The sequence below is a fragment of the Furipterus horrens genome, unplaced genomic scaffold, assembly GCF_987537825.1.
Source record: "Furipterus horrens unplaced genomic scaffold, mFurHor1.1.pri manual_scaffold_9, whole genome shotgun sequence".
Taxonomy (NCBI): Eukaryota; Metazoa; Chordata; class Mammalia; order Chiroptera; family Furipteridae; genus Furipterus; species Furipterus horrens.
The window spans coordinates 52217543-52240031 of record NW_028327179.1 but is presented as its reverse complement, the minus strand read 5'-3'; the positions used below and the strand labels follow the sequence as shown (position 1 = coordinate 52240031).

General features: G+C 43.1%; 1 protein-coding gene across 6 annotated transcripts in view; it reads left to right on the top strand.

Moving 5' to 3' along the window:
• Positions 1-22489, top strand: part of ATXN7L1 (ataxin 7 like 1) — a 251901-nt gene that overhangs the window by 225380 nt on the left and 4032 nt on the right. For 4 of the 6 annotated variants that reach the window (XM_090287329.1, XM_090287328.1, XM_090287330.1 and 1 more), the window contains 4 exons: positions 9626-9818; positions 13145-13266; positions 17606-18554; positions 21406-21480. In XM_090287329.1, coding sequence (XP_090143455.1) covers positions 9626-9818; positions 13145-13266; positions 17606-18554; positions 21406-21480 — 1339 coding nt within the window. Of the gene's footprint in view, positions 1-9625; positions 9819-13144; positions 13267-14714; positions 15021-17605; positions 18555-21405; positions 21682-22489 lie in introns of those variants that run through there. The other 2 variants (XM_090287332.1, XM_090287327.1) reach the window with 2 other exon arrangements.

The following is a 22489-nucleotide window of genomic DNA, read 5'->3' as shown; positions in this document are numbered from 1 at the left end:
AAGAAAGCACAGAGTTCAGACTTCTTTTATGCCAAGGGAAGGGGAAATGGGAGTGGCAAGAGGTGATTGACCACCTCAGGCATCTAGGTGCTACCAGCTGGGGTCTGAGGAAGATTGTGTTGGTTGCCATGAGTCTGGTCTGGGTCTCAAGGTTCCTGCTAATCTTTGATAAACAATCCAGACTTCCCTTATCTCCTCAAGCCACAAGCAGAATTCTTCTAACAATTAACATGTCTATATGCAAGTCTAAGCAGAAGCTATTAGCCTGAAGGCCATGGGAACAACCCAGACTTGGACAAGAAGGAATCAATGAGGCTGAGCATTTCACTCTGTTACATGTATCCCCTTTTTGTCATTTATTCTTCAATATTGAGGAAAACAGGGCAACCAGGTCCAGGTTCAATTAAGAGGGAAGATTAACTTTTAAAATGGAGTCAGATCTGCCTGCCCATTGTGCCCCATTTATCCGGCTTGTACAATCTCACATGCCCACCCCTTCCGTGATGATCCCCAAGCTGTAGAGGGGGCATTCTGAGTATTCAATTTAGATAAAGAATAAGGAGTAACTTTTATTATTATTTCCCTCAGGACCCAGACCATGATGAGCTGGCCACTGCACAAACAGTTCCCTGTTCAGCTAACAAGGAATGTAAAGCAATCCTGTTGTTTAAGGACCCATGTGTCAAGGCCTCTGCACAAATTCTTTGGTCTGAGTCAAAGAGCTTGGGCAGTAGAAAAGGCCAAATAACTGACTAATACGAATTAAATTCCCTAAGATTTAGTTAGCATCGGGTGCTCACGTAAACTGTCTGTGTGACTTACTCCATATCAATCACTGAGATTGTTTAAGCATGAATTGTTGTGGCAATTTCTTTGAAATTTATATTATGTAAAACAAAACAAAACCCAAAAGACGATGTATAGCATTAGAATCTAATATCCACAAGGCTGTATTGTAGTTCCTATTGAAACATAATTTTCTCTCTATAATCACCCCCACTTTTACCAAAGATAGCCAAATGGAGACTAATTTATCTGCAAAGTAAGCCTAGTTTCAATAAACTTGGCCTGATTATTTGCATAAGTCCAGCAAGAATAATAGTTAACCACATAGGCCCCTTTAAATCTGCTTTGCTGGAATTTTCCTAAGGAATCTTCCAATTGAATTTCTTTTTTAAAGATTTTACTTATTTATTTTTAGAGAGAGGTGAGCAGGGTAGAAAGAGTGGGAGAGTAACATCAATGTGAGAGATCGGCCACCTCTGGCATACACCCCAATGGAGTATGGAACCCATAACCCAGGCATGTGCCCTGACTGGAAATCGAACCAGCAAACCTTTCACTTTGTGGTACGACACCCAACGGACTGAGCAACACCCGACAGGGCTCAGATTGAACTTCAAATAGCCTCTCAAGGTTTAGAAGCCAAGCCACATACTTGCCATAAAATTTTGCCTGCAATACCTATACATTTGGGTGAATCTTCCTCTCCTCTCAAGGTCCCCAACATATCCTGAGGTTCTTTCCTTGCATCTCCCAGAAAGCAACCCCTGTTCCTCACCTGGAAAGTCTACTGTGAACCATGTAAACTAGGTACCAGACTGTTTTCCCAAAGGGGCTTTTATTGGCTTCCAAAGTCAGTCTTAACTCCTCAAAGTCTTCTGGTCCGAGTCTGTGCACATCTCTTTTAAATGTGACATTCTAGTCAAAGTCTTGGAAATAAAACCAGTCTAACAGATTCTTACTGAACTTATGCAAATAATTACATTGCCATGAACCTAAAAATATTCACTCATTACTGGATTCTGCAAGGATTTTACCAAATGCTAAGTCATAGGTAAGCAAGTTCCCTTTCATCTTGAAAACAAAAAGATTAAAAAATCAACAATGTCAAACAAAAAGTCACAAAAATCCTAACGTTTTCATCAATTCATTCAGTCCTATGTAATTAAACTTGCTGTGCTTGAATCCAGTTTTTCAATTAGTTCTCTAGATTCTGCCTGATAATTCCAAGAAGTTTGCATGGCTGTCAAGGCCCCTATGATTCACTCAGTAAAGTGGGTACCCGATCACTAGAGATTGTGGAAGGTACATTCTAAGTGGGAAACACATTTTCTGACAGTTTCTTTGCCATGTGAGGGCATCAGTCTGTGACAGGAGAAAGCCTCAACTTACCCAGAAAACATACACACAAAAACAAGAACATATAGATAACCCAAACCACATGGCAGTTTAATGAAGTCCAGCTTAAATATACTATAGTGGATAAGGAATGCAAAAACTCAAAAATGCCAAGGAACCAGGTGGCCATTGATGTTTTCCCATAGCCCCAATTATTCATTTAATTTACAGCCATCTTAATTACTCTGATTCAGGAAGAGACTGTTGCCATGTTACAAAAACATCAGGATGGCAAAAGTCTGGCAATGGGTCATGTTTTTGCAGAAACCAGATAGACTTCATTCATTTGTGCCATAGTCTGATGATCAGGTTCAGTTGTTTTAGTGTGTCCCTCAATTTTGATGACAGATGTCTTATGTCAGGATATCTCAGATTACCGTAAGCAACATATTTTTGGAACATTTATAGTATATACTTATAAAAATACAACATAAAGAAGACTCACTGTTATTTTTTATTTGACAGTGCTTTTTATATCATTTTAACAAATCAAAATAAACCTAATTACTTTAACATTTCTCTTGTAAGGAGAGAAAACAAGTCTTTCGAGGTATTTCAGAGGCCCTCTGGAACACCTCAGTTATTCCCAGGTCAAGACTCTATTTATAATTTAAATTTTTGGAAGTTTGTCAAAATATATCAAGAGGTTTAGACATGTGACTAAATACGATCATGTCATTATGAAGCAATACTTAATTATTCATTTAAAGTGGCAATAGCAAATTTCAAACACAAATACAGAAGTCTACGAAATTGTGAGCAAAACAGTTCTTACTATTGAGGAGATGCCATTTTCTTAGGTAATCAAGGACCTGGTTAAGGCAACATAAAACATAGAAAATTATTTTGGTGAAAAACAGTCTGCTTTCTAGGCAGAAAACTTATTTTGCAACATCAGTAGCAGACCAATACTCCAGGAAACTTTGTCCTCTTTAGCAGAGAGAGAAAACCAAACTATGATTTTACAACAGCTTACTTTTGATGTTTAAATGTTTTCTTTTTTTTAAATCAAAATAATATGGGTATGTAGTTCAAATATTGAATAGTACTAGAAGATACAGAATGGAAAACAGTACCTCCTGCTGTCCTGGAATTCTCCTTACCCTCACTGTTTAGAGCACCTGTGTCCTGGATCACATTGCCTTCCTTTCTCTTGGTTTGCTTCTTTATTTTGATGGAATATCTCCTCCACTAGCTTCTGGGGAAAAGGTGCATGGGAGGCCAATTTTTAGAGTCCTTACGTACTTAAATGTTTTTATCCTACCCTCACACTTAATTGATAATCTCTCTGAGTAAATAACTGGATTGAAATAATTTCCTTACAGAATTTGGAGACATTTTTCCATTAAAGGTTTTTATTGAGAAGTTTAATATCATTCAAATTCATATTTCTTTTCAATGACCAGTTTTTATCTCTGAAGATTGGGGCTCTGAATATTCAAAGGGATTATTTTTAATTAGGTATTTTTTTTCCTTTATTATACTGCATACGCAGTAGATTCTTTCAATTTGGAAACACTTGTGTCTGAGATAGTTTCCTGTCTTGCATCTTGGATAACTTTTTTCTCCACTGTTGTCTTTATTCTCCTTCTTGATCTCCTATTAGTTGGATGTTGGATGTTTTGCTCTGATCTTTTCATTCTCTTAATATCTTCTCTCCTTTTGTCTCTCTTAATTTCTTATTCCACTTTATAAAAGATGTTATTTTCTAAAAGGTTTTCTTTACCTTAAAAACTGTATATTAAATAATCAATTTATAAATTTTTAGGATCTGCCTTTTATTGACTGCTCTTTATAATATCCTATGAAATGCAGTCATTTTGCAGAGGTAGTACATTTCTAATATCTTTGAAGATAGGTTTTTTAGGTTTTCCTCTTTCCTTCATTATTTAATTTCCTCCAGGATTGTTTCGTGCACATGTTTCATGTTTGGTTGAACAGTCTCATGGTGGAGATGTTCCAAGAATGTTTGGTGACCCCTTACCATTAATATTTAAAAGAGAGCCTCTAACAGGCTGATTGGAAACCTGTGTGTGGGACTATCAGCAAAAAGGTCATAGGGTCACCAATCAGCCTTTGTTGAAGGATTCCCAAAGGGAAGATCTGAGAGCGTTTCCTCTGGGGTCAGTCAGTTTCTCAAGGGAAGAATCCTTCCCTGTGATGTGCCTAGCAGTGGGCATTCTGAGAGCACGCACTAAGAATCTGACTAGGGAGAGCCCACAGCCACCCTGTTTCCAGCCCTGTGCCTCACTCCTTATATCTGCTGAGCCTGGTCTTCAGTCTCTTCAGTTCAGTTTCTCTATAAAATAAGCCTTTGCTCTCTTCTTGGAGAGCTGGTTGGAGTCAGAGGGTGGTCCTGGTAGATCGTGAATCACCTGGCTGTCTGATGTTGTGGTGATGACTTGTAGGTCCAGCTACCACATATTAATACTTTAAACTTTCTGACTGTGTTTAGCTGTCCCATCACCCATGACTTCTGCAATTCTAGGTAGCTCCTGGTGCCCTCCTTCTCAAAGGTTCTGTGGTAGGTCACTCCTCTCCCATCAATTAACATTCTCCAGCCATATTCTGTCTTCTAAAAATACATTAAAATTTCCTTCACACTTACCTCAATTGGGGTTCTTCAAGTGCAAGTATCAGAAAACCTAGTCTTTTTTTTTTTTTTCAATCTTTTTACATTCAATATTATTTTGTATTTGTTTCAGGTGTACAGCATAGTGGTTAGAAAATCAAATACTTTATAAAGTGGTCCCCCAATATTTTAAATACCCACTTGGTACTGTACATAGTTATTACAATATTATTGACTATATTACCTATGCTGTACTTTACATCCCTGTGACTGTTTTGTGACTACCAATTTGTACTTTTTAGTTCCTTCACCTTTTTCACTCAGTCCCCCTACACCCCTCTCCTCTGACCATTCTTCTGATCTCTGTATCTATGCGTCTCTGTTTTGTTTGTTCATTTATTTTACTCTTTAGATTCCACATATAAGTGAAATCATATGGTATTTGTCCTTCTCTGTCTGACTTATTCCACTTAGCATAATACCCTCTAGATCCATCCACACTGTCACAAATGGTAAGAGTTCATTATTCTTTACAGCTAAGTAATATTCCATTGTATATATGCACCACAACTGTTTCATCTACTCATCTGTTGATGGGCGCTTGGGTTGCTTCCATAGCTAGGCTATCGTAAATAATGCTGCAAATGAACATAGGGGTGCATATATCCTTTCAAAACAGTGTTGTTGGATTCTTGGGTTATATACCCAGAAGTGGAATCTCTGGGTCATAAGGCAGTTTCATTTTTAATTTTTTGAGTTAACTCCATACTGCTTTCCACAGTGGCCACACCAATCTGCATTCCCACCAACAGTGCAAAAGAGCTCCCCTTTTTCCACATCATCACCAGCACTTGTTGTTTGTTGGATTATTGATGATAACCATTCTTACGGGTGTGAAGTGGTATCTCGTTGTGGTTTTAATTTGCATTTCTCTGGTGATTAGTCTCGTTGAGTGTCTTTTCATATGTTTATTAGCCATCTGTCTTCTTTGGAGAAGTATCTATTTAGGTCCCCTTCTCGTTTTTTGATTGAATTGTTTGTTTATTTGTTTACTTGTTTTAATGTTGAGTTGTACAAATTCTTTACAAATTTTGGATATTAATCCCATATCAGATGTATCATTGGCAGTTATGTTCTCCCTTTCAGTGAGTTGTCTTTTCATTTTGTTGATGGCTTCCTTGGCTTTGCTAAAACCTTTTAGCTTTATGTTGTTCCATTTGTTTACTTGCAGAAAACCTAGTCTTAATAAATGCTGAAAGAATTATCAAATTTCTAATTGCATGAGACAGGAAATCCAGAGTTGGAAGGGCATCAGTTCCCAGAGATCAGAAATTTGCTCTGCTTCTCTGCCCTTTTTCCATTCCACACTCTTCAGTCTTCAAATTTATAGCAAGATGGTTGCAGCTCTTTCAGGCAGGCACATCCAGATAAAGCAAGGTCTAGTGAAGGGGAAATCACTTTGTCCTTGTCTCTCTTTCTAAAGGTGAAAAAAATCTTTACAAAAGCCCTCCCAAAAGAATACATTCTCTTTTCTTTCTCATGTCCTTTTCTAAACCAATCATTAGCAAGATGAATGAAAGTTCATTATTGGTTTGGGGGTTCAGTGGAGGCTGTGAATTCATCATTATAACTATCACCATATTTCTGCTGACCTTTTTGTTCTTTGAGGCTAATGCTTTTTTTATCCCTTTGCTGTGATTTTAGTAGGACCTTGGGAGGGAGAGGAGATAAGTGTCCACTCTGCCCACTTAACAGGAAGTTCATCTGCAACTTTTTTACACAGAAAGTACCTGTACTGCTAGCTCACTTTCTTTTCTTTTTCTTTTTTTTTTTTTTACATCTTGTTATTAAATTTTAACCCATATACAGAAAAGGATAGAGTATAATTTAATGAACACCCTTATACCTAGTTTAAAGAATTATAATATTCAGGTTTTGCAATTATATTTACTTCATCTATATTTTTTATATATTTTGAAGTAAACTGCAGATACTATGGCATTTTACCTCTAAAGATTTCCAGATGCATCTTTTAAAACTAAAGATAATTGTCTGTGTAATCATGACAATATTATCACACTTAACAAAATCCAGCTAACTTTTATCTCCTGCAGGGCAGGGGGCTCCTATCATGTTGGAGAAAGCTTCAAAAAGAGTCTACTAGAAAGCTTGGGAACAATTTAAATGTTCATCAGTAAACTAGTTAAGTAAATTGAGATAAATCCATACTATGGAATACTGAGTAATATTTTCAAAGATGACATAGTTCTATACATGGAAACATTTCTACAATATCATGAGGTTTGTTTTCTTGTTTTTTAATATCTCACAATAGTATGTATAGTGTGGTCCATCCAGTTCTTGTTTAAAAATACATGTGCTAGTGTATGTATAGTAAAGAAGTCTGGAAGGATATAAATCAAAATGGTAATAGCACTTGATCTTGAGTGGCAGGATTAGGGATACTGTTTTCTTTCTTTATACATTTCATCAAAATTGTTTACCATTTGGGTATTCAGCTATGAATAGGCAATAGTGTACTTGCCCCTTCTGATACAAGGGAGTAGGTGTCCGGAAATTTACCTAGAGATATGTGGTCTTTGGACTGTAGACTTTTAACATGCTGCGTGAATGGCATCTTTGGTTGTTGTTTTTTTAAGATTTTATTTATTTACTTTTAGAGAGAGGGGAAGGAAGGGAGAAATAGGCCAAGGAAGGGAGAACTAGAGGAAGAAAAACAGCAATGTACGAGAAATACATCGACTGGTTACCTCTCTCATGTCCCCAACTGGGGACCTGGCCCACAACCAGGCATGTGCCCTGACCTGGAATCCCAACTGGCAACATTTCAGTTCGCAGGCCAGCACTCAGTACACCAGCCAGGGCAGCATCTATGTTTTTATAAATATGGGAAGGTGATAATCAATAATAAACTGTCATACTAATGGAGTTATTTTCTTAATTTTTTTAAAATTTTGTTGTAGTTCTATTACAGTTGTCCCAATTTTCCCCCATTGCTCTCCACCCTGTTCTCCCGGTCCTTGACTAGACCCTTCCCTTTCTTTCCCCCCTTCTTCCCCTCCCCCTTCCCCTCTGGTCATTGTCAGTCTGTTCCTTATTTCCATACCTCTGGTTCTATTTTGCTCATTTGTTTGTTTTGTTCATTAGGTTCCTCTTATAGGTGAGATCATATGGTATTTGTCTTTTGCCACCTGTCTTATTTCACTTCTTTTAATACCACTGAAAAACTACCTATTGCTTTGTTTGGGGGATTTTTTGGTGTTTTTTGTGGTAAAATATACATAACAAAGTTTATCATTTTAACCATTTCTAAGTGTATCATTTAGTAGCATTGAGCACATTCACACTGTGGTCCAACTATCACCACCATGTCCAGAATTTTTAATCATCCCACCCTGAACCTCTATGCTCATTAAACAGAAACTTCCCATTCCCCCTCCACCACTGCCTGGTAACTACTGCTCTACTTTCTGTCTCTATGGGCTTCACTACTCTAGGTACATTATATAAGTGAAATCATACAATATTTGTTTTTGTAACTGGCTTATTTTCTTAGCATAATGTCTTCATGGTTCATCTGTGTTGTAGCATGTATCAAAATTTCATTTATTTTTTAAGACAACTAATATTTTGTATGGATATACCTTTTTTTGTTTATCCATTTGTCTATTGATGGCCATTTGGGTTGTTTCCACCTTTGTGGCTTTATTTTTAAAGGTCTGTGCTTCCGGGATCTGATTTGAACTCATGTATTTCACACCTGGAAAGATTTCATAGCAACAAAGAATCCAGAGGGAAAATGAAGGAGAAGGGAGACAGATCAACAGTGCTGCTTCATATGACTTAAAGAGGCAGCTTTCAAAGAAGAATGCAGCAAACCAGTTTTTTTTAAGTATCTTGATTTTCTTTTTTTCTCCAAAACTTCTTTTTCTCCCTATGTTTTTCCCTGGTCAGTCACCTAAGAAGCAGTAAAAACAACTGACAACTAACTTTGACTATCTCTTCCAGCTCTTCTACTGATGTGGATGTGTTGGTTTTGTTTTTGTTTTTGCCTTGTTTTGTTTTTTACTGCTTGGGAAGCCTGTAGTTCTACCTCATACTATGACATTGCTTCCCTGTAATCTTAGCCTTAATCGAGATGGGATCTCTTGGATTACTTATACACATGGAATTTACTTATTCCTTCATTGAGAAACTATTTCTTCAGCACCTACTATGAGCCAGCTGTGCCAGCAGGAGGGTCTAATGCCTTGTCAAAAATTAAACATTCATCCTCAGAAGATACAATTAAACTGCATGTGGCTTGATATTAAAAGACTGGCCTGGCTGAGGGGTAAGGGACTTGTGACCCCATCATCCGGACAAAACCTTTTTTCATGCCAGTATGATAACAATCTCATAAAGCCATAGTTCAGTAGCAAAAAAAAAGTGTCTGTAGGGCTGTCCTTCATCATTACTGATATTTTGTCAATTGGTTTGAACTTGTTTATCTGGTTGATCTTCCTGTCAAGTTCCACTTCCAGAGAGAAGCTACTACATGGCAAGTACCGATTACTTACATGCAAGTGTTTGAATAGTTATAACTGAAACTCAGAAGATTCTGTCACTGTATTTTACATTCCACTTTCACTGTTCTCATTTTCCCTAATGCCCAGATTGAAGCAGGGCAAAATCTCAGCTCCACCAGATCTGTAGAGAACTGGGCACTGCTAACTCTCAGCCTGAATGTTGCCCTGTGCAAATTTGCCACTGACCTGGAAAGGCTAATTGGGCTGCCTCTTGGCTCTGTTAAACTGTGTGGGTCTTGTTACCTCAAAAAAGTTTATTCTGTTTATTCTCTCCTGCCCTTAGACCATCATCTGCAAATAGCATAAGCAGCACCACATCTTCAAATCACAGTGGCTACACCCCGGAACCCCCTCTGCCCCCAGTTGGAGGTGACCTTACCAGCCGACTGTCAAGTGATGAAGGGGAGATGGACGGAGCCGACGAATCCGAGAAGTTAGATTGTCAGTTCTCCACCCACCACCCTAGACCTCTTGCGGTAGGCCACCAGATATTTCCCTCCATGCATTTTCCCTGCTGTGCTTTGCAGGTATTTAGGTGACTATGTCAAAGGACATGCGTTCCTGAGGAGAGGTCATCAGGATAGGCAACCCTGAGGTTAAATGACTGCCTTAAAAACATGCTTGAAAATCACAAAAGGGAAGGAAAGGGCTCCCGACTGATTATAATCCTTTAAGCACTGGCGTATTTGTGGTCCACCTTGAAGCAATAATGCTTGAGAAATGGTGTTTATTTAAGTGCACTGGGGAGCTGACCTTCTGGCTTTGCCCATCTAAAAATGGAGGCTTTGATTTCAAGAGTTAGTCTAGCTCACCTGCATTGGAACCATCTGTCTAAGCAGTGTGCCAGGTGCCAGCCCTAGCTAGTTTCTCCCCTGTTGGTTCTGACTTTTTATTGTTATTAGTAAGTATGACCATATGGCACCAGTACTGGGGGGCAGGGGGGAGTGTGTGTGTGTGTGTGTGTGTGTGTGTGTGTGTGTGTGTGTGTGTGTGTGTGTGTGTTAAGGAAAAGAGAAGGCTTTTCATATCAGCTTGATTGCTGGTGAACAACAGAAAGGCCATTTTCTTCCCAATCCTTGAAAGAGTCCACTTTAACAATTCAGTCATTGAAACTGAGCTGGGAAGCGTAAGGAGGCATGAGCTGGAGGCTTATTTATATTTGTCGTATGAGCACTTGAGACAGAGATGCCTGGTGCTGCCATCATGGGGCTGAATGCTGGGGGCCAAGCACGTGGGACCTCATAGCTGGTTTGCTCTGGTGTCAGCTTGAGCCCTGTAGGAATAGTTTTGACTCTTCCTGGAGCTCATGAACTATGTAGGTGGAATCAATCCTGCATCAAAATAGAGTGACTCCCTCCGCCCTTCTGTCTGTGAGATGAATGAAGACCAAATTCACTTCCTATTGAGAGGAAGCTGAGGTTCACCAACAGCCTGAGACTCATCTAATTCGTAAGTTGTGAGGGATAATTAGGAATGCCTTTGACCGCCAGCAATAGAAAACTCAAATCATACAGTGCATGTACTACAGTCATTTGATTATCTCATGTAGCAAGAAGTCTAGAGGTAGGTGGTTCCAAGCTAAGGGACATTCTCTATAACCCTCTTCACCTTTCACACATGGTCCCAGTGTATCTGCTACAGCTCCAATCCTCACCCAGTAACATTTACACAGGATGGAAAGGGACAAACAGAAAGGGAGTCTTCATTTCATAGGGGAGAAAATCTTCTTGCAAAGCCCCCAGCTGATTTCCCCTTACCTCTACCAGAGTGGGTCACATGCTCACCCCTGCACCATGCGGTAGCAGGGAAGGATAGCACTGCAGTGACACTGGATGGAGCCAGCCAGGATTCCTCCCAAGTTCTGTGGGGAAAGCTACCTTCCTTCCCACTGCTCCATGTCAGATATCAGAACAAAAGTGTGGTTCTGTTAGCCAGGAAAGGGCAGGGAGAGGTGAGAGTGGGGTGGCAGTTGGCAACCTGTGGAGTTTGCCTCAGTGGCCAGTGCGGTGAGCTCTACAGCTCTGCTGAGGGCATAGTGTGCGACCAGGAACAAGAGCCTCTGAGGGCGTCTATGGAATTAGAGACATAGGTAGCAAAGACAAAAAGATACCGTCAGCTTCCAAGTCAGAAAGAGAAACCGGGCTCTCACAGAAGGCCAGAGTCTGGAACACATCAAAATGTTTGTTGAAATGACAAGCTGCCAGACTACCAAGGATTCGCTCAGCTCTGGCCAGCGCAGATTTGTGTGTCCTTAATGTTGTGCTGATTTAAATGGAAAGGCCATGGATTTGTTTCTTTGCTTTGTCCTGTCTCTCATGGTCAATTACTGTATTAAATCATTTTTGCAATGAACACTCATTCAGTGTGTCTTTAGCAACTGCGATGAAGGAAGAAAAAGATGTCTAGACCTGGAAGAGCTCCCACATGATGCTGGGGGCCCATTTCACACTAGAGAATTACCTCTGTATGTTTTCGTCCTTTGTCAATAAGCACTTAATATGCAAGTGCAGAAAAGACTTTTCATCAAAAGTACCAGATTTGATGGGTAGCAAGATTTTAATGCAAAACTCCACACACATAAGCAGAAACAAAACAAAGCAAAGATCTTGCCTTTGTTCCTGAGAACTGTTCCAGGAAGGTCTGTGGAGCGAGTGCCAACCCAGCACTGTGTCTGGGATGGAGGCCAGGAGCTGCTAGGAGGCCTGGGGAAAGGAGGAGAAGCTGCATTTGAGTTATAGAGTCATTTGCAGACTCGTCTGAGCTCTAGACCAGCCAAATGTCACCTTCTCAGAGGCTGCATCTTGCATTTCTGGTTGTCCTAACATCATAATAAAATGATGCTTATTAAACATCTCACTGCCTATATTTCATCCATATGTTTTAAATGTGATAGTTTGATTTAAACATTTTGTGGGGCTTTATCTCTCCAATCCATCATTTTGCCCAAATCCCTACTATCCTCATATTGAAGAAAAAGAGAATGGGGTCCCTGGCCTTTATACATTTATAATCATATTAGGCACATAAGCATTACATATACCATAAAACCATGTAGTGATTCCAAGGCAAAATGTAATAAAGTATGCAATATGTGTGCTGTGGGAGTTCAGAGTGGCAAGGTTACCCAGATAAAGGCCATTGGAAATGAGAGTCTTGATAGGGCATTGAGGGCAGGGAGAATTGGGATTGACAGAGAAGAGGGAAGAAGACAGGCAGACAGAACAGCATGAGTATAGTGTGGAGGCAATGATGTGTCCTAGGGCAGCCTGCAAGTGCTAATAGGAGAAGAGATGAGGTCAGGACTAGGAAAGGAGAAGTGTAGCCTAGTTAGAAGCAATGTGGCTCTGTGAACAACAGACAGGAAAGGTACGACCAGTTGGCCAAAGAACATCAGAATGAGGTGTTTCCATTACTGTGATAAAGAGCAAGGAACCACCAAGTTCCATAAGAAGATGGATGACTCGCTGAGCAGGTGGTACTGAAAATTCATCCTGGCTGCTGGTTGTTGGTTTCGGTTTTTTTGACCTAAAATGTTGGCTCAATCCCAGATGTAGAGAAGGAGTCCTCAGTGCCACAGAAAATTAAATGTTACTATTGTTGAGTCATAATGTGATGTTCTGCAGAAAATCTAGAGCTCACATTAAAGCACCACAGAAATATTTTTGGCTTCAGCACTATTTGCTTCTTTGTTTTGAGTAAAATTGTACCCTTGTGTGTTTTTATGCAAATGTTATTTTTCTCTGTGTGGTTTATATTAGCTTATTAACCTGTAATCAAAATTAAAACTTTTTTTTTCTCATAGTTTTGCTCATTCGGGAGTCGCCTCATGGGACGAGGGTACTATGTGTTTGATAGAAGATGGGATCGTTTTCGATTCGCACTAAACTCCATGGTAGAAAAACACTTGAATTCACAGATGTGGAAGTAAGTGAGCAGTTTTTGGGCAATATAAGATAAGAGCTGCCCGACAACTATCTGAATCCCAACTTTCTAAACAAATATCAGTAGTTGGCTTTTGTAGAACAAAATGATTCTGAAATCAGTTTTCATAATTCTTAAACGTCAGCTCTTCTTAATGACTTGCCTACGGTTTTTCAGAGACACATACAATATGTATTATGCTATCTTCTTTGGAGATCATTTTTGTGTTGGTAATCTTCTAAGTGAAAAGGGTATTAGATAAGATCTTATTTATTTAACAGTGATAAAGGGCCTTTTTGCTATGAGTACGAACATGTAAGGATATTAAGAATATGTTTCTGTTGTAATGTTAAGGCTATAATGTCAATACTTAAAATTTCATGATGGTTATGAACCAATTTCTAATTGCTTAATTTCCTATGAAAAAATATGTACATCAGCCAACAGGGCAGATCCTGAGCGATGTTGTGAAGTTGGTTAAGCTTGTCTTTGGCCCTTCCCACCTCCCTAGGACTCTGCTCACACTTCTCTCTAACCTAAACCCAAGCTTACATTCCATTTCTCTAATGTCCCTTTATTCTCCAACACTGCCCAATGTATTTACATTTTCATAGGAGTTTCATAAAAAAGGAAGAAACCTTCTTAGGAAAATGCTGTTGTGAAGGAATGACAGGCTAGACCCTCTCAAACCACAGCACGTAAGAAACTGCCACTCTGGCCACTTGATAATACAAGACCAGCCTGCTGGCTGTCCCCACCCCCCACTCCTACAAAGGTGAGCTCTTAAATATCATAATCCATTAGAATCCTAGCTCCCTCCGATCTAAGCCCAGATGGTTCAGGAAAGCCAAGTGTGAAGCCCTCACCCACCCCAGTGAAGCCAAGGAAAGGCAAGGAAGGCATTCCTGAGAAATGAGAGGGTACCGGCAAAAGGGATGGGAACAGGAATCAAAACGTGCCCTCCTGCCAGGTTTCCTCCTCCTCCCAGGCAGCTGTGATGCCTCTTATTGTGATGCCAAAAGAGCTTCTGGATCTGAACTTCTAGGAGGAAGAGCTCCACTGTGTCTGCAGGAAGCTCTCCTAATAGATTTAGGACTAAATGAGAACACTCCCCATAAAGTAGGAAAGGGCCACAAGAGAAGCTTATCATTTCTTCCCATTTAAGTGACTGCCCAGTGTGTTTAAGAGGCACCCTTGATACCTATTTGTGTCCATCCTGAACAGCAACAAATTGGTGCTGCATGCGGGGTTACCGTGTTCATGGTTATTTGTTAATTTATCCTTCTGCGATTGTTCCCCCAAGACGGCAGCCAGCCCTGGTGACTCTCGCAGCTCTTTGCTCTCCTGTGTTGTGGAAGTGTAAAACCCAGGCACGTGGAAGGAATGTGTTGATCTGTATTTCGCTACCTGCTGTCCTGTCAGCTCAAGCTCCATATTCCTTTCCTCCTCAGGCACAGAAACCCGAGCCACAGGGCATCAGGTCCCTCCCCCCTTTTCAGGACTTGCCTAACCAATCTACTGTCACTGAGCAACATTGGGGCTGCCTGGGTGTCAACTCTGGAGAGCGTAGCACCCCGCTGCCCTCTCAACCTCACTGCCCAAACCCCAGGCCCGGACGGGCCCGAACTTGGAGGGATGGCAGCCGATGGGGGCGTGGAAGACATTAGGAAGAAAAGGAACGGCCAAGACTCTTTTTTCTTTAACAAGCATTTAACTCTGCATCAGGAGACGCCAACACAGTATTCTCTTTCAGCCAGGTCAGCATCTGGAGCTCCATGCCAGCTGGCAGGGGAGGATGGGCACTGTCAGTAATTTATTCGCATCTGTGGGCTTTTTATGGGACTTCCCTAGGCCAGTGTGCGAAGCTTTAACCAGGCACAGCCCATGAAGCTGAAATCCACTGCCATTTGGCCCCTAGGCAGGCACATAAACTGCTTAGCATGGGGGAAAGGGGGTCCCGGGGACACTGAGCAGCCACATGGCCCTTGCCCTGCTTCCCCCTGCTCTTCTCCCCTCCTGCCTCTGCCTCTTGAAGGAAAGGGAGAGAAGCATGCCAAAAAATTGCTCCCGTCCCAATCCTGAGTGTCCACAAGTCAAGATTGAGGACTTCAGCTCAGCTTGTCAGCTCAAGTGAAGCATGAATTTATACTATTGAGTGGGAAAATTACAAATTGGGACATTCAGAGAGCTCCCAGTTAAGGTCATTGAATGGGGTCCTCTCTAAATGAACCATCTGGTATTTGCAAATAACTTTTTATTACAAGTAACTGCCAAACCTCTGCCCACATATATTTCTATCCAGACTAACTGGCAAGAAACTTAAGTCGAGGGAAGATTGAGTGGGAGGCTGACAGTCCACAACAAGGCATCTGAGACAGCAGGGCAAGTGTGCTGATACCACACGTGCTGAGACATGTTCCCTGGCACTATTAGGAGGGGGTTGTGAGTGCCAGACAGTTCTAAGGGCATGTTTAGACCTTTCCTGTCTGATTATATGGAAGTCCTTGCCCAGCATGCATAGTTAAGATGCTACTGAGAATTCACCTGCTCACCCATCTACCCACCCATCCATCCATCCATTCATTTATTCATTCATTCACTGCACTAAGTGTTAATGGAGCACTTGTTTAGTGCTGATGGGATCTTCTACATTCTTTAGGCTTGAGAGAAAGTAGATTTTCAAACACCAGCATGGCCACAATGGGTTTGGCAACATTTTTCTCTTTGGTCTCCTCGGTCTGCTGTTTTCAAGTATTCTGTTTGTCTATATTCAAGGATTCCTCTGGATTCCACCCTAAGGATTGAAGGCATAACTTCACCCAGTTACAGGCAGAAAATGAAATCCTCAGAAAGCAGTGCTGTGAGAGGCATTTCCTTTCAGCAGGGCCCCTTTCCAGAGTTCCCTGATGCCACAGCTGGAAGGTGGCCTCCCAGCAGAGAAGGGACTGGAGAAGCCCCATCTCATACCTCACTGCAAGCTCCTGGTTTTCAGGACCCAGACCTACCCAGCTTCAAGTGCTACTTTCAAAGGAGAGCGAACTCCTACCTGCTAGGGAACCCTAGCTGTGCTGGCGCTGATTCCCAGGGAACACGGGGAGGGGGGCTAGGTGAGAAATAAAAAGCCAGTTTGAGGATATTACCTGACTCCTGGGGTCACTCTTCTTTCCTACAAATCAGAAACAAATGGTAACCCCAAAGCTCTGTGCTCCTCCTGGTCCCCAGAGTAGTAGCAACATCAGGCCATGGTTTAGAAGTGGGAGGTGCTTCTAGCACAAGTCAAAAGATGGAGTTTGCAGGGAGGCCCCAGGAGTGGCCCACCACCTGGTCTGGCCTTGGCTTCACAGAGTGTAAGAGGCGTGGGGTTTGCTCCCAGGCACTCCCAACTCCAGGAAGACCTTCGTTATCCATATGTTCTGCTGTGCCCATATCCTGCATTTGTCTTCAGAACAAACTAGAAATTCCTGACCGCCTTTTCTGGATACATGAGGGTCCCTGTACTCTCACCCCTTCCTAACACAGGGGCAAGAAGACCTGTTGAAGGACAGCCACACCTCAATTATAGCTCCTCTGAGTGAGAGCTGCGATGGGGTGGGGTGGACAAGAAAAAAAACCAGTCCTGGGTCTGGGCAAGTTAACATCTGCATCATTTCCCAGCCCTGGCCCTCTGCTGCCCTGTAGCTTCCATTGCCTGGCCAACAGGAGCCAATAGCCACAAGCCAACATGGAAATGCCTCTCTTTGGAACAAACCAGAGGCTGCAGACAGGAAATACAGGAGAAGGCTGGCCTGTGAAAAGAGGGGTATTTCCCACTGTGCCCGGAGCCAAAAGCAGGGTGGAATGGCAGGGGACAGGCAGGCAGTGGACAGAGGCTGCTCTGGCCCATGTGTGCAGGTGACAAAACCTCATCCTCACACTTCTCACTTCAAACCAGGACCTAAGTGCAAAACAACCACTTCTCATTAAAATCTACTTTCATCCCTGCCCCCCCACCACCACCACAAAAAAAGGAGACAGATACTGTTGGGGAAATTTATATTCTAAATCACGATCGCCTTTTATTCATGAACCCAAATAAGCCATTACCCAGTAGACAAGCATGGAGAAAAGTATCTGAAAACCTGAAAGAGATTGAAAATAGGTTGTTGGATATTACAATGTGGGGAGCCATAGGGAACAAGGAAGGGCCATAATTCAGACTTTGCCATCCTTCAAGGCTTCATTTTCCATAGTCTGGTTCGACCGGGGTTTTCTCTGTAGCTCTGATACTCACACTTAAACGAGCCTCTGAGGAATGCCAAGCCTGTTTCTCACTGTTTCTCTTTCACTCTTCTCTCATGTTTAGGAAGATCCCTCCTGCGGCAGATAGCCCCATGCCCTCGCCAGCAGCCCACATCACCACCCCTGTTCCAGCATCCGTTTTACAGCCTTTCAGCAACCCCAGTGCTGTGTATCTTCCTTCAGCTCCCATCAGCTCGAGACTCACCTCTTCTTACATAATGACATCAGCCATGCTCTCAAACGCAGCTTTTGTGACATCGCCGGACCCAAGCGCCCTCATGTCACACACCACAGCTTTCCCTCATGTGGCTGCAACCCTCAGCATCATGGACTCAACCTTCAAGGCCCCCTCCACGGTGTCCCCGATACCGGCCGTCATCCCTTCTCCATCCCACAAGCCATCCAAAACCAAAACCAGCAAATCCTCAAAAGTCAAAGACCTGTCTGCCCGTAGCGAGGAGTCTCCAAGTAACAAAAAGAGGAAGCCACAGTCCTCGACTTCCTCTTCCTCCTCCTCCTCCTCCTCATTCTCCTTGCAGACATCCCTCTCTTCGTCATTATCAGGGCCCCACAGAAAGAACTGTGTTTTGAATGCCAGTTCAGCTTTGAACTCCTATCAGGTGGGCCCTCCCTATAACAGTCTGCCCATGCACAACTCAAACAATGGGGTGAGCCCACTCAGTGCCAAACTGGAGCCCTCAGGACGGACCTTGCTGCCCAGCGGCCCCACGGACATAGGGAGACACGTGGGCTCAGTGGGCAGCAGCAGTGACTCCTGTCCCCTCCCAGTGCCCTCCCTCACAGGGGACCTCTCTCTGGCCTCACACAATGCCGTGTCTTCTCTGCCCCTCTCTTTTGACAAATCAGAAGGAAAAAAGCGTAAGAACTCAAGTTCTAGTAGCAAAGCCTGTAAAATCACTAAAATGCCTGGTATGAATAGCGTTCACAAAAAGAACCCACCCAGCCTTCTCGCACCGATGCCCGATCCCGTTAACAGCACCTCCTCTCGGCAGGTAAGGGACCCGTCCTGCCAGGGGCCTCCTGGCACTGCTTTCTCAGTCCCCAGGGCAGGGGGAGCTGGGCAGCATCCCTGCTTAGCCAGGTGACTGTCTCATTTCCCCCTTAGGCAATTGTCCCTCTCTGCTCCAAGAGCAGTTTATTTAATAGATACTTTCTGTGGCGCTCACTTCATGCTAAGTGCTGTTGTAAGCATTATGCAAATATTTTCTCTTTTACTCCTCACAACAACCCAGTGCAATTGGTACAATTGTCACCACCTTACAGATGAGTAAACTGAGGCACAGAGAGATTCTGAGTTCCCCACTCCACTCCTATTTTATATCTTGAGGTTCTGAGGATGATTTTAGTAAAGAGTTCTGTTGCCAAATTCAATCTTTTAGAGTCCCCTTAGGAAGAGCTGAGGCCTGAGCAGGGGTCCCACCTGGGGGGTGATAGCTTATGCTTCTAGCTCCCAAGTGACTGCTCTTCATACTTTACCTGACTGCCTCGATGGCCCCATCTTATTGATACAGCTTTTTTTCTGAAAGTAAAATTAACTCACACCAAACAGCACAGACGTGTTCAATGCCATTGGACAGATAGGACAGCGTATTGTGAGGAAAGCTGTGGGAATGTGGCGTGGTTCAAGAAGAACCCGTGTTTCTTTCCCGTGAGTTCTGTTCACATCCTCAAGTCTAGTCTGTCTCCTCAGGCCGGGGAAGCTACTTAAGCAAGTCCCCACCTTCACCAGACTGATACCGTTTGGGCACAGAGGCGGGGCCGAGTCTGGCAGGAGGGTGGAAACCTGCAGGCCTGCCCAAAGGCCTCACATGTGCCAGGGCAGCATGCGGACTGCAGCAGCAGCCCGCGGCTCACAACCGCAGAATTAAGTGGACCAGACCGTAAACCTAGCCCCGTCTGGGGATAAGGACTTGGGAGAGATGAGAGGCAGTTGTTAAAAAGATGTTTTATTGTTTTGTGTCATTTTTATGAGACTTTTTAAAACCTCACGAAGAGAACATCTTGAGGGGGATTCACAAATCACAAGTAAACACTTGAGAAACAGCAAGTTTGGATCCCAAGGGCCAGACAAGCTGCAACCGAGGCCAAGGTGAGAGAGGGGGAGACATAGGTCATCTCACTAGAGCCTGTGCTGCCTTCTGACTCCCCAGTTCCAGGGGTGCAGGCGGAGGGGGACCAGTACCCACAGGGCTCTATGCTGAGGCTGAACTGTGGGTATTGCTGCCTCCAGGTCTCAAGGTAGAGGGCATAGCCAGGACTTCTGAAAACTGAATGTGCACATGAATTATCTGGGGGGTTGTTAAAATGCAGGCTCTGAGTCAGCAGGTCTGGGGTGGGGCCTGAGAGTCTGCATTTCTAATAGTCCACTGGTTTGCAGGCCACGCCCTGAGCAGCAAGGCTGTGTATCACCCATTTTAGATAAAGTCCTAGCAGTTAACACTTATGGAATAGGCTCTGTTCCAAATACTTAAGATACATTAACTCATTTATTCATTACCTGTTATTACCCACCCCCTTTTATAGATGAGTAAACCAAAGGCACAGCAAGGTTAAGCAATGTGCCCAAAGTCACACAGGAAATAAATAGTAGGGCTGGGATTTAAACCAGGCAATTTAGCTCTGGAGTCTGGGTTCATAACCCCTGGGCCTCTGTATTGAGTAAATGTTGCTTGCTCTTTTGACCCTTTGGTCTACAGGAACATATGAAATGTTCAGTAAGCGCTATGAATCAGTCACCACCAGGGGTAAGAGGAGCAGACAAGCCTTCACCAGTGAGTGCCTATCAAGAAGGAAATAAAAAAAATGGATGAATTTAATGGCTGCCTTGGGCCTAGCCTGCATTGGTTCTCTAATGCAGGTGACACCTGTGTGCTTGTCACCAGGCCTTTAAGAAAAGACTGTACAGGGTGAGCACCAGTGATTTCCAAGTGTTGGAGCAAAGCCTTTGGAATTTGTTAGGAGGTTGGAAATGGCATGGCTTGAGGTTGAGGAATTCAAGGTAAACATGTGCTTTGGGGACCAACTGAGGGCCTGTTTAATTGTATCTGATAGGTATAAGGCCAGAATTTGCCACAGAAGTATTAAACCAAAAAAACTGAATGTAAGACAAATGTCTTTATGCAAAGTCAAGTTAAGTAGAGGAGCAGCCCTTTAGAGGCCAAGGACAGGGGCTGCCTGTGAAATGGCACTCACCTGAAGACCCACCCAATATGTGCCAAGGACAGTCAGTGAGCAAGGGGAGAAGCTGGACAGCCACACCCATGTGCTCCCAGTGCATGTGCAAGGACCCAGCTCAGCCTCCCACTTGAAGGGGCAGACCCGTGCCCTCTTGCTGTTTTTCTCAGGAACAGTAAGGTGTGCACTGTATCTCCTGGCCAAGAAAACTGAACCAGGAAAAGACCCAGGCTTTAATCCCCCTGCTGCTCCAAGAGAGTCTGGGCTAGAGACAAGGTGGGTCTGGAACTGAGTTCAGAGGTGGATGAATTTATATAACCCTTGGGCCACTGATGGAAAAGCTGGGCCTCTGCTGAGTTCAATGCTCCTGGGGGCAGGGGGGCAGGCCTCTAGCCAGATGCCTTTGTCCTCATCCCTAAAACTACCAGTGTCTACATCTGGGAAGCAGAATTAAGAGTGCCCCTCCATGAGAGAGGGGTGTCATCAAAGTACCCCTAGAAACATTTTCATTTTCTCTGCCATTTAAAGTGGAAGCACGAGTTCCAAATGGGCGCAAGGAGAATGAGCATGTTATTACGCAGCTCTTCTTTCCCCAGCAGTACATGGGATTGGTGGGTCTCTCCCAAGCTAGCTCATGTATCTGAGTAGGGCTTCCTTGGTGTCTTTCAGGTTGGGAAAAATAGCAGCCTAGCTTTGTCACAATCCAGCCCTTCAAGCATGTCCAGCCCAGGACACAGCCGACAGGTAAGTTACTGGGGAGCAAAAGTTCATAGGGTCATCAGCAGGGTGGAAAGAATGTGGGTGTTGGGGTCAGATCCTGGTTCAAATCTCATTTCCAGTTAAGAGCATGGTTGTCTGGCTTCCAAAACTAGTAGTTATTAACTGTGTGCCCTTGAGTAAGTTACTTAACTTCTCTGTGCTTCAGTTTCCTCACCTTAAAATGGGGATTATAATGGCCCCTACCTCATACGGCTTTTGTTAGTATTAATTTATTCACATAAAGCCTCTAGAATGCCTGATATAACAAACACCCAAATATTAGCTATTATTATTATTAACAGCTGTGTAATATTAGGCAGATTCTTCACCGAGTCTAATTTTTTTCATCTATTAAATGGCAAAATCAATGCCTGTGTCCAGAGGTGATTGTGAAAATTAAATGAGGTGATGTTGACTAAAGGGCCTTGCTCATGGCAGATATCAGTCAGTGCTTTCTCAAGGCCTCATGAGATAAATATTCAGAGTAGATTTAGGAGTTTTTATAAACTTGACATGTGAGAGGAGTCAGTGTATAACCAATTTTCTCCAATGGGGTGTGTGTGCATCCAGGGGATGCCGGAGAGAGTAGGGATGGGGTTCTGCACGTTATTACACATGATTGCAAAAATACAAATATGCCTGTGTTGTGTCGTCTTAGATGTGCTGTAGGTTTTGTAGATAACAAATTGCAATGTATTTGCATTTCAGCCTTTGGGGTTTCCTCACAAATTGAGGGTAGAGCCCAGGTGAAGATTATAGGGAAATAGTTTTTGTATCCCCAGATCTAGGAGGGTGTCTCATTTATTTTGAGTCGCTATGGCCCTTCCAGGGCCTGAGCACCTGCTGCCCACCCTCCATGACAGGAAGGTGCCGGGCTCGTCTAGGCTCATGACGAGCCTGTTTACAGCAGGCCTCCTGCAGAGGTGGCTGAGTGCTCCTGCCCAAAACTCCAGGTGCACCCATGGGAGCCCAAAATGCTGGCAGTCAGCCTTAA